General features: G+C 44.4%; 1 protein-coding gene across 1 annotated transcript in view; it reads right to left on the bottom strand.

Moving 5' to 3' along the window:
- The window catches only part of CDCP1 (CUB domain containing protein 1), a 59671-nt gene that overhangs the window by 25940 nt on the left and 17606 nt on the right, over positions 1-16125 (bottom strand). Inside the window, exon 2 of the mRNA XM_003894558.5 lies at positions 2572-2781. Within this exon, the coding sequence (XP_003894607.2) occupies positions 2572-2781 (210 nt within the window). The remainder of the gene's footprint in view (positions 1-2571; positions 2782-16125) is intronic.

Here is a 16125-nt window from a genome sequence, read left to right as displayed (position 1 = left end):
CTGCCTTGAACCAAAAAAGCCTGAGAGGTATTGCAGCCCCTCATGCCCATCCCAAGGGAGAGGTGCTGTCTATAGTCAATAATGGCCTCCTGCAGGAATTAAAAAGTCTGACCTCCTTGCTTCAAGTGAAATAACCTGGGTATGCCATTCATACTCTGGAGCCCCCATGGGGTCAGGCTGAGGCTACCCTTCAGCTAAAACCACATCTAAACTCAGCTACATGCCCTGCTCTATCCTGCTTTCCTCACTTCTGAGACCACTTTCTTGATCAATGACTTAAACAAAAAATCCCTGTCTCAGGCTCTGCTTCCAGGTCACCAGACTTGAGACATCTCTTAACTACTGTGATTTCCAGATTAAGTTCCTGGGGTCCAGTGGGTGAAGCCAGAAGGAGGGCATTTGCAGCAGAGTCTATGCTTTGGGATCTCCTACTTCTCCTGTACTGAGAGAGTCACGATTTCACAATTTGTAGAGCACAGTGCCAAGATCCATCCTTTAAAACTGGTTTTCCCATCAACACATTCATCAACATAGCGAATACATTCTGAACATGCAACTCCCCTGGACGGCTGGAACCTGGCGGCGCCATTTCTCTTCCTGCGCTGCTTTAATGCTGGTATTTTATAACCACTGTAGTTGAATTTCTTTTTTTAAGGCTAACAGCTAATGACATCCTTTGATATATTTGTTTCCTCAGCCTTTTAAAACAAAGCAAGAAACATTGTCATCAAAGAGGAAACAAGAGGAAGGCGAGGGGAAGAAATAGAAAGTAGGTAATGTAACATTAAGGTTTTGTTGTCTTGAGCAGGGGGCACCTCAAAGGTGTGAGGGACTCTGGCCTCCGTAATAATAATTTGTGAATCTTTACTGCTGTTCTATTGGGGTATTTGAAAGTACTGTCCCCTCAAAATAGAATTATGGAGAATTTCAGATCAGTCTTAGATCTCTGAGGTCATCCAGACCTCTGATTTTTGCAAAGCAGTTGTGGATCCAGGTGACTTGGGCTGGCACTTGCAGCAAGTACACGGCAATCCCAGATCCCAGGACGAAAGCTCAGGCTGTGTTTGGTCAACCTTTTCTTGTCAATGCACTATGCTGTCTAACCAATAACACAGGGTTAGATAACATGGTGACTAACGTGACTAAAATTAGACTTTGTATGTTGGTAAAGGTAGTACCTATTTTAGGACCTCATGGAAACTTCGATGTTTATATCAAGCCACCTCTTTCTTTCAAAAGCTGGCCTCAAGTGATTTTCCACTCACACCTCCAGTGTGCCCAGGGCAACATCAGTTGGCTCTGGCTAGGTTCTGTACTCTTGTGGGAACACTTAACTCTAGTAAGGCAGTGACTCTTAGCTCTGGTTCTACCTACAACTCACCTGCGGGCGATTTAAAAACTACACATGGGCCATCCCAGGGATTCTGATTTAATTCTATAGCAAAATCTGGAGTCAAAAAGCCCCATCTGCCAGCCTCAGCTCTGTCAACAGCCCTGTGACACTGCAAGATCAGGTTATGAAAGTAATTTTTCATGTGATGCTAAGAGCTTTGTTTTTTAGGATGAACGCACAGGTAAGAGTAGTCGAAATGAGCGGCATGTCTCGGAATCTTCTCCTGTACTCTGTCTGGTGCAAACATTTTAAATAACTAAAAAGATTCCTGTCCAGAGGATGGAGAAGTATTATTTCTGAAGTGATTCACAACTCATTTTTCCCAGCAGATTTCTACTTTCATTAACTCATTTTTCTTCTTTTTTTTTTCTTTTTGGAGATGGAGTCTTGCTCTGTCACCCAAGCTGCAATGCAGTGGCACCATCTTGGCTCACTGCAATCTGTCTCCCAGGTTCAAGTGATCCTCCTGCCTCAGCCTCCCAAGTAGCTGAGACTATACGCATGTGCCACCATGCCTGAGTAATTTTTTTTTTTTTTTGTATTTTTAGTAGAGATGGGGTTTCACGGTGTTGGCCAGGCTGGTCTTGATGCCCAGTTAATTTTTGTATTTTTAGTAGAGATGGGGTTTCACTGTGTTGGCCAGGTTGGTCTTGAACCCCTGACCTCAAGAGATCCACCTACCTCAGCCTCCTCAGTGCTGGGATTACAGGTGTGAACCACCACGCCCGGCCTCTCCTCAACCTTCTGATTCTTTTGTCTTCCATATCAGCCAGATGTTTTTAACACACAAGACGAGCATCACAGACCTGAAGATCTGCAGCTTATGGGCTTCTGTAGTGTGGCCTGAAGAGCCCATGTGCACAGTGGCTAAGTGCAAAGACTCAAAAGCCAGAGTACCTGGGTTCTTCTCCTGAGCTGCTGCTTACTAGTTGTGCCCACTTAGGCAAGTTCCTCTCTCTGTGAACTTCTCATAGGGCGGTTTTAAAGATTAAACAAATTAAGCTGTGTAAAGCATTTAGAACCCTAACTGGCCACATCGGAGCTAAATTAAAAAACTGCCGAGTTTCAGAATAGATCTTACCTCTCTAGCATTAGAGACTGACTTAGCATGGGAAAGACAGGAGGGAGGTGTAGACATTTAAAAGACATTGTCAAACAGCTCACGAGTGCCTACTTACCAATATTTTTCTGGATCTCTATGACAAAGTGATTCTCAGGACTCTGGCAGCTAAAGGTAAAGACTATTCTTTCTCCAGGCTTGATGGACAACATGGTTGTATGTCTTTTAGAAATGACGATGTAACAGGGTTTTGCCAGCAGAGTCGGGGTCCCCAGCTTTATAAGAACTGTAATGTTGCTTTCTCGTGGCAGAGCAATCTCAAAAGCTTCTGAAGGAAGGAAGGAAAATGAAGTGAGCAGGATGATTTAGGTCTGCAAACTGCTGTGGCCCCCGACCCCAGTCTGATTTAGAGAAGATGCCCTCTCTGACCACTTTGTTCTTTCCCTCCTTTTCTGAGAAGGAGGATGGTACAAAATGACAGTCCTGACCTTAGCAATCAAAAAGAACCATGACGCTGCCGGCTGGTCACTGACATGTGTTTCTTGTTTGCGCTATCAATTTTGCTACAAATTGAAAACAGAATACTGCGTTCTAGACGTCTTGAGCAGTATGCTGTTAGATATCCCATCTGAGCAGTATTAAATAACAACCAGAGTAACCACCACACCTTTTCTCAACATGACTGTAGAACAAAGTCTACACACAGAAACCATCCGTCAGAGGGAGACACATTTATCTGCAAAGGGCTGCTGTCCCTTGACCTGGGTGCTTTATATGCCCAGCACATACATACATATGTATGTACGTACGGTAGTGGGGGCTAGAAAAACATTTGCAGAAATTAGATATAATCATATTGTATCGATGAACTCAGAAAGTTAGAGCAAAACAATGCTATTATCTCAGATTGGGGTTTAGTAAAAACACCTGAGCAAACAATATCAAGCAAGTGAGGTGGGGGTTGATTATTAAACAGAATTGTACAAATGTCAGGGTAGGGCTCTGGTTCACAAACAAGCTCAATCTCCTTCCCATTTGCTTTGCTTGATCGATTAAGTGCTCAAGAAGGGAGAGCCACTTTCTCCTTAGCAGCCACTGCCCCTGCCCTATCTTGGATTCTGATTCTGAGTCTCCGGGCAGCTGATGGCCTGGGAACAGCAGGTGATGGGAGGATCGTCTGTAGGTGAATCCTGTGGAGGGAGCCTAGGGGCTCACAGTGCCTCTGTAGTACCATGTTCTGGTACAAACAGCTGGTCAGGATCTGTTATCGTGCTGGCACACAAATGGTGCTTGATAAGCAGTTGGTGAATGAATAGCAATCTAATCAGAAGCTTTTGTTTCCCATCTATTCTTTTTTCCCTCTTTAAAAATTTATTTTTAAAAAATCAACCTTATTGACAGTAATTTACACACATTAAAAAGGACCCACTCATTTTAAGAGTTTTGACAAATGTATACACTCATGTGACCACCACAATCAAGATATACAAATATTTTCCTCACCCTCAAAAGTTCCCTCAGTGCCCCTCTGCAGTCGACCTCCACTCTAAGTCCTCGAAAACTGTCAATGAGTTTGTCCTGCTCTGGAACAAATGCAAATGGAAGCCTATAGTACTTTCCCTTTTGTAGCTGGCTGCTTCTGCTCAGTATGCTTGTGAGATTCACCCACGCTGCTGCATGGGACAGTAGTGTCCTCCTTTTTATTGCTGAGTACTATTCCATTGACAGACTAGGCCATGATTTATTTATCCATGCACCTACTGATTGACATCTGAGTCCTCTTCAGTGTTGGACCAGCCATGCGCTATAATTTTACCATAACTGCTAGCCTGCACAAGACTGGATGGACTTCTGCCAGCCGCCATGAGTGAGCATGCTGTATTCCCACAGCTCAGCAGCTGTATGTGATCACACATGTGGATTTCTGTCACCCTCCTCTTGTGCCTCTCTCTCTATCCTACACTCTGCTCCAGCCCCGCTGGCCAGCTGCTCCTTACATAGTATGGAAATTGATCTCCCAACCTGTGATATGAGTGATATGAACTGTAAATATTTCCCCCAGTTTATCATTTGCCTTTTGACCTCACTTAGAATGGTTTTTCAGGTACGAACTTTGGGCCTCTGTTCCTTCATTGTAAAATGAAGGGGTGGGGCTAGAATAACTTTACACTCCCTGCCGGCTTTGAGTCTATGACCAGCACCTGAGTAAGTAGGAAGCAACTTTGTAACTGGAAGCATTCCCAACTACTGCTCAGAAGTGACATATCTCTCTGGGCACTAGGGCACCGTCATGGACAGTTTTATGACTGCAGGAATGCTTAGGTTTCCATTTTTGGAGCAAAACTTCTTGTCTTTCTGGCTTCTGCGTGTAACCCTCTCCACCTTAATCGCTGTGTTCAGGCCACCTTTGCCTTCTTTCTTGAACACACCAACCTCTTTCCCACCTCAGGGCCTTTGCACATGCTGGTCCTGACACCAAAAGTGCTTTCTCTAGAAAAAGCTGGCTCCTTTTTGTCATTCCGGTCTTAGCACAAAGGTCGCATTTTCCGAGAGGCCTTCCCTGACCAGACCTAAAATGCTCCTCCCCTCACCACCTCAGTCCTCCTGAACCCTGTGCTTCATGTCCGTGAGCTCCTACAGGAGGCGGCAGGAACTTGCCTGTATTTTTTAGTGGTAGCCCCAGGACCTAGACAGTGCCTGATCCCCACGAGGAGGCAAAACATTTCAAGCCCCAAAACAGCTCCATATAAAACTATTAGTCCCTGTGTTCTTGTCTTCACTGCATTTAATTTCTCATAGACATACCACCATTCCCATATTTTACTTTGGGCTAATAAATCCTGGCAAGAACAAGGAACTATGAATCTTTTAATTAATAGCTTGAGAGAGAATACATTCTCCGAGGCAGAAGTTTTATTTACTCAAATGCTTGGTCTTCAAGCAGTGTGGTCATTTAGAATCTTCTGAGGCTGAGGAGTTCTTTAAGACGTCAGATTAAAAATGAATCCAGATTTATGTTCAGAAACCCAGTTGCCAGATTTAGATCTGAGCTGTATATTACAACTCTTGTGTTCTTTTTCTGTAATCATGAAAACGTCTGTGTTATTTGTAAAAAAAATTGTTGGAGCACCCAGTCTCTCCAAGTCGGGCTAATTTACCATCGAGTGAAGCTGAGTCCAATCTGAGGCTACAGCCCGCCTAGCTATGTTACCAATTTCTTTCTCATTCCCATTTCCCCTTCTGTCAGCTTTTTTACCCTTTATTTAAACATTCCTGCCCCCATGATCATTATTTTAAATCAGTGCTAGACACTAAGCAGAGCTGCACTGCCTGAAGCTAGAGATGGGGAGAGGAGATGGAGCACCAGGGGGCCAAGCAGACTGTGTAGGGTGAGGGGACTGTTTTGTATCTTGACTATAGCAGTGATTACACCTTGTATACAAATGCCAAAATTCATCAAACTGTACACTTAAAATTGATGATGTTTATTTTATGTAAGCTATACTTTAATAAAAAGAAAAAAAGTGTTCAAAAGATCATGTTTTTACACAAAGTAGGCATGTAATAAATTAATAAAAGAATAATCATTACCACAGTTAAAATATGGTTTAATAATAACTGGGGGGGGGGGGCCTAGGTATATGTAATATTTTAAATCTCTTTAACTTAGATTCAGAGAAGACCAAAGTCGATCTCACCAAAATCTCTCCACTCAGTTCTTCTGTGTTGTTTAGCCAGGTTAGTACCCAAAATAATTCTGGGTATACAGCAAGTTATTCTATTATAATAACAGCCAAAGAAAAATGTATAATCTCTCTCTCTTTTTTTTGAGATGGAATCTCACTCTGCTGCCCAGGCTGGAGTGCAGTGGCGCAACCTTGGCTCACTGTAACCTCCGCCTTCTGAGCTCAAGCTATTCTCCTGCCTCAGCCTCCTGAGTAGCTGGGACTAAAGGCACGTGCCACCATGCCCAGCTAATTTTTGTATTTTTAGTAGAGATGGGGTTTCACCATGTTGGCCAGGCTGGTCTTGAACTCCTGACCTCAGGTGATCCACCTGCCTCGGCCTCCCAAAGTGCTGGGATTACAGGCGTGAGCCATTGTGACCAGCCAGAAAAATATATAATCTCTTTTAGAATTTTTTTTCTTTTCTTTTCTTTTCTTTTCTTTTTCTTTTTTTTTTTTTTTTTGAGACAGAGTTATCCTCTGTTGCCCAGGCTGGAGTGCAATGGCGTGATCTTGGCAACCTCTGCCTTTGGGACTCAAGTGATTCTCGTGCCTCAGTCTCCCAAGTAGCTGGGACTATAGGTGTGCCCAAACCTGGCTAATTTTTGTATTCTGTAGTAAAGAGGGGGTTTCACCATGTTGGCCGGGCTGGTCTTGAACTCCTGGCCTCAAGTGATTTGCCCACCTCGGTCTCCCGAAGTGCTGGGATTACAGGTGTGAGCCACCACGCCTGGCCTAGAAATTCATTTTTTAAAGAATTTTGGAAATTATGTATTCATTCAACAAACATTTTCTGGGTTTATAATCTATTCTAGTGACACACTTGGTGCAAATGCCTTAATGATAAAAACAGCCAGAGTCCCTGCCCTTAGGGAATTAATAGCCTAGACTAAGGGCTTACGAATGGTCTGTGATAAAGTTCTAAGCCCCAGCAGGTGTAACAAGGACTCTGGGAATCTGTACTAGTCTATGGTGAGACGTAGGGATTTTTTTTTTTTTTTTTTTTTTTTTTGGTCTATGGTGAGAAGTAGGGATTCACTTCTATTTTTTTTCCATATGGAGAGCCCAATGTTCCAACTCTCAGCATTGAATATACCAGTCCCTCCTTCATGAATTACTAATGCTACTTCTGTTGTTTATATTTTTTATTTAGGGTCTAAATAACCCAGATTTTCATGCAAACTCATTTTGCAATCAAGGAAGATGAAACCTTATGAAGGTTAAATGACTCACTCCTGGTAGACGTTTAACATCTTAATATGTTTCTTTGCCCTGGCTGAGATGATCAACCCAGCACGTTCTACTGTCCAGCTGTAGTTTGTAACTATTCTTTGGTGTACCAGACCAGAGAATTTGGGCTTGAGTAATCCCCACCTGGTGTCCAGCTCATAGTTCAGAGGAAACAACTAAGCTAAAGACACATGATAGGCAAAGCTGAATTTAGCTACCTTTCCATCAGGAGATGACTTATAGGCTCTTTTCTAGGGTCACAGCCAAGGACTCATCATCCACATGGCTGTCATTTTTAATGGTGCCCCTCATCCTAAATGATAAATAAGTTAGCCAGAAGGGGTGAACAGGAGCAAGAAGAGAATGATTCAACCTTGTACACACTTGAAATATGGGCTCTCTCCTGACCCCCACCAAGTCTACCACTCTAGAGGCACTTATTTCACTGCAATAGAAACAGTGGTAAAATCCCCACTGCTTAAGTAGAGTAACTTGTCAGCTCATTTGATCACAAATGCTTGGATCACATCTCTTTCTTTTGCCTCCCCAGGAATTTGGTATTTCATTGGTCTAATATTTCAGAAAATCATTACCCAGGTTCAGAGAAACTCAGAAATGCTCCAGATTCTGGTGTGACTTTGAGGTCTTATGGGCTGAAAGACATCCAAGCTTTCACTATAGCAGTGCGTGGGCTCCTGGGCTTGGCGCATTTGGAAAAGCTTACAAGGCACAGGCTTGGGCTCCTGAGTCACACACAGCTCTTTTCTTCAGCTCTCCTGCCTCCTGACCTTTCCTTATTAGGACACCTTTGTGAGTATCTGCCTCACCAGCTCCTTCCTGGGCAGGCAGGGATGGGGGAAGAATTTCCATTTGTTTTAATCATCATTCATGATTCACCATTCATTAATCACCATATCACACATCCCTGTTATTTGTTCTCCCTGCCATTCTATTTCTTTGCAATTCTTGATTCTAGTAAGGGAAACTACTGTAGGGGAGGGAATTCCATGTGATAAACACCAGGAAGTCATTTTTCTCCCAGATCTGTCGAATACAGTTTAAAAGACTGGCAAAGTACTGGCAACCCATCTAAAATTTGTAGATGAATTGGAACAAGTTGCCTCAATTCTGGGTGTGGTTGCCTGTGGGACTTGGCTCTCATTCACTTTCTCCATCCAAGGAAGATGGACTGAGCAGCTCCCAGCCAGCGCTGGGCTCAGCCTGGGCACCAGGAGATACATATTAAGATGCATGGTGCCCTGGAGGAGTGCCCAGGATGCCAAGGGAGGCAGACTCAAACCAAGAAGTTTGTGGCTGATCCGTCACGGCTTGCATGCGAGTCAGGTTCCACTTTTGGCCAAAATAGCCCTGTCCTCTCTTAGGAAGAGGTCACATTGCAGACCAACATTCCACTCTCAACAAGTCCAGCAACTGGTGTTTCTTCCATCCATGGGGCAGATCCCTGCTTTTCAGACTGAGCATCAGGTAAGTCATAATTTGCTTTTAGGGGCCAGGTTTGCAAAACATATTTCATTAAATTGTGGATGTGCACACCATGAGAGCCTCAGGATGTCCAGCAGACTGGCAAATGTATACCCTACCTCATATCCACCCCGAGGGGACACACACACCATTGAAATGATTTCTCCCAACCTTTATTCCCTGCAGGGAGCAAGTGTTGAATTCACATACATTGAATGTACATTTGCTTGTCTACCTGTTCATTAGACCCAGATAGTAATTTTAGGACACCAGGGAAGTTCAAGGTACTCTGAAGACATTGAGGGTCTGCTATCAACCACCTGGGGGTGGTAGTCAAGGAAGGCTTCACAGAAGGGGCATGACTTAAGATGGGTCTTATAGAATGGATATGAGTGTGCCAACCAGGAACAGTGAGATGAGTGTCAGGAAGGATAGATGGAAGGAATAGCAGGTGCAAAGATGCCAAAATATGAAAATCGTGGCTTCCTTGGAGCCACTCTGGAGAGTTTGATTTGGCCAGAGTTTTGTTTGGGTGGGTAGAGGAGGCTGGAGAAGTGGGAAAGGGCTTGGTTGTTGGCCATGGAGTTTGGGCTTCACCCACTGGGACCAGCACACCTTAGTAGCTTGGTGTGGTGGTGAAGAGTACAGATTCTAGAATCAGACTGTCTAGGGTCAATTACTGGCTCTACCACTCACCCAGATGTGCCCCCCCTTGGGCAAATTCCTTAGCTTCTCGGTGCCTCACTTTCCTCATCTGCAAATAGGATAATAATGAGATTCCTTGTAAGGCCTAAATGAGTTAATACCTACAAAGTGCTTAGAATGGTGCCAGGTGGTCAATCGATATTGGCTGTTAGTATTGTTCATATTATCAATGATAGCATATTACAACTACTACTAGCAGTGATGGGGCACCATTGAAGGGTGTTAAGCAGACAACGATAGCAGCAGTTTGGCTCTGAGTCTAAAGCCTACAGTCCTGTCTGGCTGGGTGGGGACTAGGTAAGGCAGGCAAGGCACCGAACAGGCAAACCTTAAGGAGGCACTCACTGTCAGGGTGGTGCCACTTAAGGAGGCAAGAGTGAGTGCCTCCTTAAATACTGCACACCTTATCTGCCTCACCTAGCCATGGCCCTGGCCCTGATCATTGGCTATTAATAGGCCCTTCTACTTGTTGACTCATGTGACTCCAGCACCTTCACTGAGACTCAGAGAAGTGACCTCACTTCTCCAAGTTTGCTGAGCTCAGGAGGCAACTGGGACATTCTGGTTCAACCCTGGCACCTCTGCAGTCTCCACCCATCCAGGGTACCACACTGAGCTGCCCTCATAGAAGCTGCCAAGACTGGTCAAGTCACCCAGCAGAAGAGGAGGAACTGCTGCCATTCTTTATTTCCTTCCTTCCTTCCTTCCTTCCTTCCTTCCTTCCTTCCTTCCTTCCTTCCTTCCTTCCTTCCTTCCTTCCTTCCTTCCTTCCTTCCTCTGTCTCTGTCTGTCTCTCTCTCTCTCTTTCTTTTTTTTGTCTACCCTGGAGGTGACAGAAACTGCCATTCTTATTAAGTGAATGCAGTTGTTGGCTGATTCCAAGAAGTAGGGGGTCACTTCCAACAGAATTCATTCTAACAGTGCCTGCTGTGTGAGGGGTGGGGGTGCCAGACTGTCACATCGCCTAACTTGGAGTCTTCCTAGTCCAGTGGACCTGAAGCAGTGAGGCCTAAAGGAATAGAGAGACAACTGGTTTAGACACTCAAAATCCATGTGTCATTGACTTGGCCTGGTCCATTTACAGACTGGTAAATTGAGGTGTAAGTCTTGCCAACAACAGGAAGACCACTGATCTGCCTACCTGGAAATAGTTCATTTCCACCTTCACATAAGAAAGAACTAGAACATGAATTGCCATTTCAAGGGCTAACCATTCTCTCTTGGATGGGAGAAAAACCATTGGAATCTAGACACCAGGCCTGTCTAAATAGCAAAAACAACAAACATTTAATGATTCCTTAATACGAGGCAGCCTCCCTGCATATGTTTATAAGTATTTATAAATCCCCACAACCACTCCATAAAGTAGGTTCTAATATTAATCCCCATTATACAGATGAAGAAACTGAGGCTTGGGCAGTTTAAGTAATGTGCCCAGGCATATATGATTAATAAGAGGTAGGGACAAGTTTTGTGCCCCAGCTCAGCTCTGACACCGGTGCCCGGGGCATGATAAATGACTATTCAGCAGAGCTAGCCCCACCTGAAGAATTCCATACACAACGAGGAACTTTCTGATGGTGGTGGGTTGTTCTTACCAACAAAGTCAATCAAGGTAGAATAAAGTATTTCCAAGCTGCTGGCTCTCCAGGATATCAAAAGGAAAACATATTTGTTCGAGATGGTCCAACAAACATACTGCATTACTGCAAATCCTCCTTCATGTCAAAGTAATTTGAAAGTATAGTTGGAATTTAAGCTTAATATTTAAATTCCACAGAATTTGAAATGTTTGCGGCATGGTTGTTCTTTAGTATTGTTCTTTTTTGGCAGTGCCAGGTGTAAGGTTCTAAGAAAGGGAACTGGCATGGTTCTGCTGCTGATGGCTCCACAGCTTCATCAGGTCTGCCCAGGGGGTGTGGGCATGGGAGGTTAATGTGGCCGAGTTGGTGGCAAAAGAAAAGCAGCCATGATTCTAGAACAAAGTACTGAGAATGAAAGGCCAGCGCCAAGTTTTAGCAGAAAAGCATGCTGTAGAAGCCCTGGCCTGCAGGACTCACTTCTCTAGACAGCTGTCAGTGAGACTCATGGGAAAATCCGATCAAGTTTGAGTCAATTTCAACCAGGCTTCTGCTTGGCTTGGCAGGAAATGCTTCTTCCTAAAAGAGACCCCGACCTGTCGTTCTGGGTATCTGGCTATAAAGCCTTCCATCCACTGGTTTGGAAGTCAAGTAGGACCTGCCAAGACCTGCCAATCCCCTTTCCCCACCCCACTCCTTCCACCTATTCCCATGGCTGGTTTCAGGGAAGAGCCTGTCAAGATAGCAGGGCAAATCTCTCATTCACCTTCTGAGAAGTAAAGAGATGTGAAATGATGGCTGCTTACCAGACGTCCCTAGAAAGAAGCTGGGGCAAGGTACAGCAGTCAGGCCAAGCTGAGGAAATGCCTTCAGGCTACTGTTGCATGTCTGGAGAAAGGGATGGGTGGCAGGGCAGGTAACCATCCCATTCCCCAACCCTAATGGCAGGTGCACCTCCCAACTAAAGATACTGTGCCACAGGTGGCTACAAGAACTTGCCTGCCATTCTACCATTATAGGCTCTCCAAAGGAAAGGACCACATTAAACACTGCAGTGATCAGTCAACACCCAGGAAGGACTGGACACAGACCCTAGTTATCAGTAAAGGACCTGGGGAGTGATCAAGCACAACCTCCCACCCACAGTGGGACTGGGACACAGGACTGCACTGGGAGGTCAGGGCAGGGAAGAAGGCCCGAGGGAATCGGACAAGGGCATGCACAGTGCAGGTGGGAAGTGCAGAGACAACGTGCTGCAAAATGTTGATGAAGGCCGACTCTGGCCACATCTCTCAAGATCATTTTGCCATGAGTTACCCTCCAGGCCAGGTGCTGGCATACAAAGATGAACAAGGCTGGGCTCCGACTTTCAGACTTACATCCAGGGACCTCAGGGCTCAAGAGACATCAGGGTCCCACCCCCTCAGTGAGAGACACACATAGTTCCCATTAAAATAGTTTACTATTTCCACAGCTCTTAGATTAATTACGGAAAAGAGTAAAATTAAGTTCCAATAGCAATGTTAAAAAGAACCATGTGCAGCTTAGTCAATTCAACTTGTTGGAACAGTTTATCAACACAGGGGACTGCTGTGTACATTCATTCACTCCTGACTCTTAATTCTCAAGGTCCTCAGGGAAGAAAATTACATGCAATGATGCAAGTTATTTCATTTATTTCTTTTACTTTTTTGAGATGGAGTTTCACTCTTTTGCCCAGGCTAGAGTGCAGTGGTACTGTCTTGGCTCTGCCTTCCAGGTTCAAGCAATTCTCCTGCCTCAGCCACCCGAGTAGCTGGGATTACAGGTGCCCACCACCACGCCCAGCTAATTTTTGTATTTTTAGTAGAATGGGGTTTCACCATATTGGCCAGACTGGTCTGAAACTCCTGACCTCAGGTGATCCGCCTGCCTTGGCCTCCCAAAGTGCTGGGATCACAGGCGTGAACCACCGCACCCAGCCAAGTTATTCATTTTCTAAAGTAACTGAACCATTTCCCAAAAGCAATGCTAGCAGTTCACTGTCTCCAGAGCTTATGCTTTGAATCATTTTTCTAAAGTGGTGACAGGTTTGCATAGAACCGTCCAAACTCTTCTGTTGCGTTTTTCCCTTTTATGATCAAAGACATGCCATAGGAAAGAGGTGGCCCTGTCTGGGTCACAGTCTGTAGCGAACAGACACATCTGCATATAAACCCCTCTGAGACTGAGGCCATCTTAAGGCTCCTTGTCAGTCCAAAACATGGAGGTTAACATTTAATTCCAGATTGAATCACACCGTATCAGTGGACGAACGGTTTCCAAGAGGACCACAGAGGTAAGAAAGCTGCATAATAACAGACTTTGAACATGGGAATTGCAGAATTAAATAACAAATATAACTCAGCTTATGACCACTGTAAATAATTCATGCAAGATGCTAAAATGCCACAAGGCTACTTTAAATCACATTAACATTTTATGAAATGTTAACAAGATTTATTTTGTTAGACCTTGAAGTGTGAGTCACGAGGACCATGAAAGTCACTGAGGATCACAAGGATGGCTGGAGAAGAATCAAAGGAGTAGATTTAAAAACCCATCTGTATGTACACTCAGGGACACACATGCAAAGGCCCACAGCCCCTCCCTCACCTGCTAAATGTTTAGAAGTTACTGAATTTCCAGTGTCTTTAGTATTCCCCGCAGAGTACCTCATTCCAATGGTCCAACCTTGCCATCAGAGATTAAATAGTTGTTCAAGTTCTTCTGACAAAAAGTCAGCAGAGGGGTGGTTAAACAAGAATCCACACAGACAAAACCAATCTGTGCTTGTGTAAGTCAGAATAGTGAACCTGGGGTGGGGACGGTGGGCAGGTGATTAGAAAGGGGCAAGAGAGAAAATTCTGCAGTACTAGACACACACGCATGACACACACACACACCCCTAAAAATTATCCAGCTATACACTTAAGATTTGTATACTTTAGTCTCAATAAAACAATTTTTTTTTTTTTGAGACATAGTCTCATTCTGTCACCCAGGCTGTAGAGCAGTGGTGTGATCTTGGCTCATTGCAGCTTCGGCCTCCCAGCTCAAGCAATCCTCCCACCTCAGTCTCCTGGGTAGCTGGGATCACCAGCGCAGGCCACCATGCCAGACTAATTTTTTAATTTTTGTAGAGACAAGGTATCACTATGTTGCTTAGGTGTTGAACTTCTGGGCTCAAGTAATCCTCCTGCCTTGGCCTCCCAAAGTGCTGGGATTACAGGCTTGAGGCTGTGTCCAGCCACAATAAAACAATTCTTAAAACTCAGAAAAACCATTGCTAGCTATGTGAAACTTTCTTGTATGCTGAGAAGCTCCTCTCCCGCCATCCTTCTGGGCATACACCAAACCCCTTCTGAGTCGCTCTTTGTGCCTGTAAGGTCCTGGGCATAAGGTCTCATCCACAGATGATTCAAAGTCTCTGCCCTCAAGGTACTAGGTTCTTACAGGGCTTCACAGTTCTTGTTACAACAAATTGTTGTTTGCACAACTCTGAAAATTGAGGAGAAAAACCTGTTGGTCCTTCCTCATGATCTGAACCCTAAGTGCAGTGAGTTATGCTTGGGGCAGTTGCTTACAAGTGTTGTCCCTGGGCCTTGTAAGGGGAGGAGCCTCCTAAGTGTGTCAAGCCTTCCTTTTTAGCAGAGACAGAGTCTAGCATTAGAAACCAATAGTACATTTACAAAGCTAGCCATATAATTGGAAGGTATGTTTCATTTTTTTTTTCTTTTGGTGACAGGGCCTTGCTTTGTTGCTCAGGCTGGAGTGCAATGGCACAATCACAGCTCACTGCAGCCTTGACCTCCCGGGCTCAAGCAATCCTCCCATCTCAGCCTCCTGAGTAGGTGGGACCACCAGCGCATGCCACTATGCCTGGCTAATTTTTTTGTTTTTATTTTTGTAGAGACGGGGGTCTTCCTATGTTGCCCTGGTTGGTCTTGAACTCCTAGGCTCAAGCTTTAGCCTCCCCAAATGCTGGGATGACAGGTGCATGCCATCATGCCTGGCCTATGCTTCACTTCTTTAAAAAAAAACATTTTTTTTTATTGTGGTAAAAAAAAAAAAAACCCAACTCGATAAAATAGAAAAGGGAAAAAACACCTATGAATAAACCCTGCAAATATTTCTTTTTGCTTTTTTATTATAGTAAAACATACATACACACACTTTATCATTTCAACCATTTTTAAGTGTGTAGTTCAGAAGCATTAAGCACATTCACATTGTTGTGCAACAGTTACCACCATCCACCTCTGGAATGTTTTCATTATCCTAAACAGAAACCCTATGTCCATTAAATAATAACTCCCATGTCTCCCCTCAGCCCTGGTAACTAGCATCCTACTTCGTCTCTATGAATTTGACTACTAATCTAAGTGGAATCAGACAGTCCTTGTCCTTTCGTATCTGGCTTAGTTCATTTAGCATAATGTAGGTGAGAATTAATTGCTAATTACTAATTTGCATGCCAATGAAAAGCTGACTGAAACTGCATAGCCTGAAATTCATATATATTCACAGTAATCCCCCAGATTACTGTGGAAGGGAGGGAGAGAAACTTGTTTAAACAAAAATGATGTCATAACTAGAAAACTCAAAAGATGGCAAAAGGTCATGAAAAATAAGAAGGATTTCCCTGATAAGTGAAAAACTGGTTAGCACTTCATGCAGCCCATTGACCACTGCATTCAGAGACCTTACTTTGGTCTCTGTAGGCCACGCACTGAATGAGGGACACTGCTGGGGGCAGGCCTGCGAAAAATGTTCTGATAGGACTGCACTTTTTTGGTGATTAAAAGCCATGTAAGGCTGGGTGTGGTGGCTCACGCCTGTAATCCCAGCACTTTGGGAGGCCAGGGCAGGTGGATCATCTGAGGTCAGGAGTTCGAGACCAGCCTGGCCAACATGGTAAAACTCTGTCTC

This window comes from Papio anubis, chromosome 2, assembly GCF_008728515.1.
Source record: "Papio anubis isolate 15944 chromosome 2, Panubis1.0, whole genome shotgun sequence".
NCBI lineage: Eukaryota > Metazoa > Chordata > Mammalia > Primates > Cercopithecidae > Papio > Papio anubis.
Note: the sequence above shows the minus strand (reverse complement) of the source record. Positions and strands in the feature narration are given on the sequence as shown.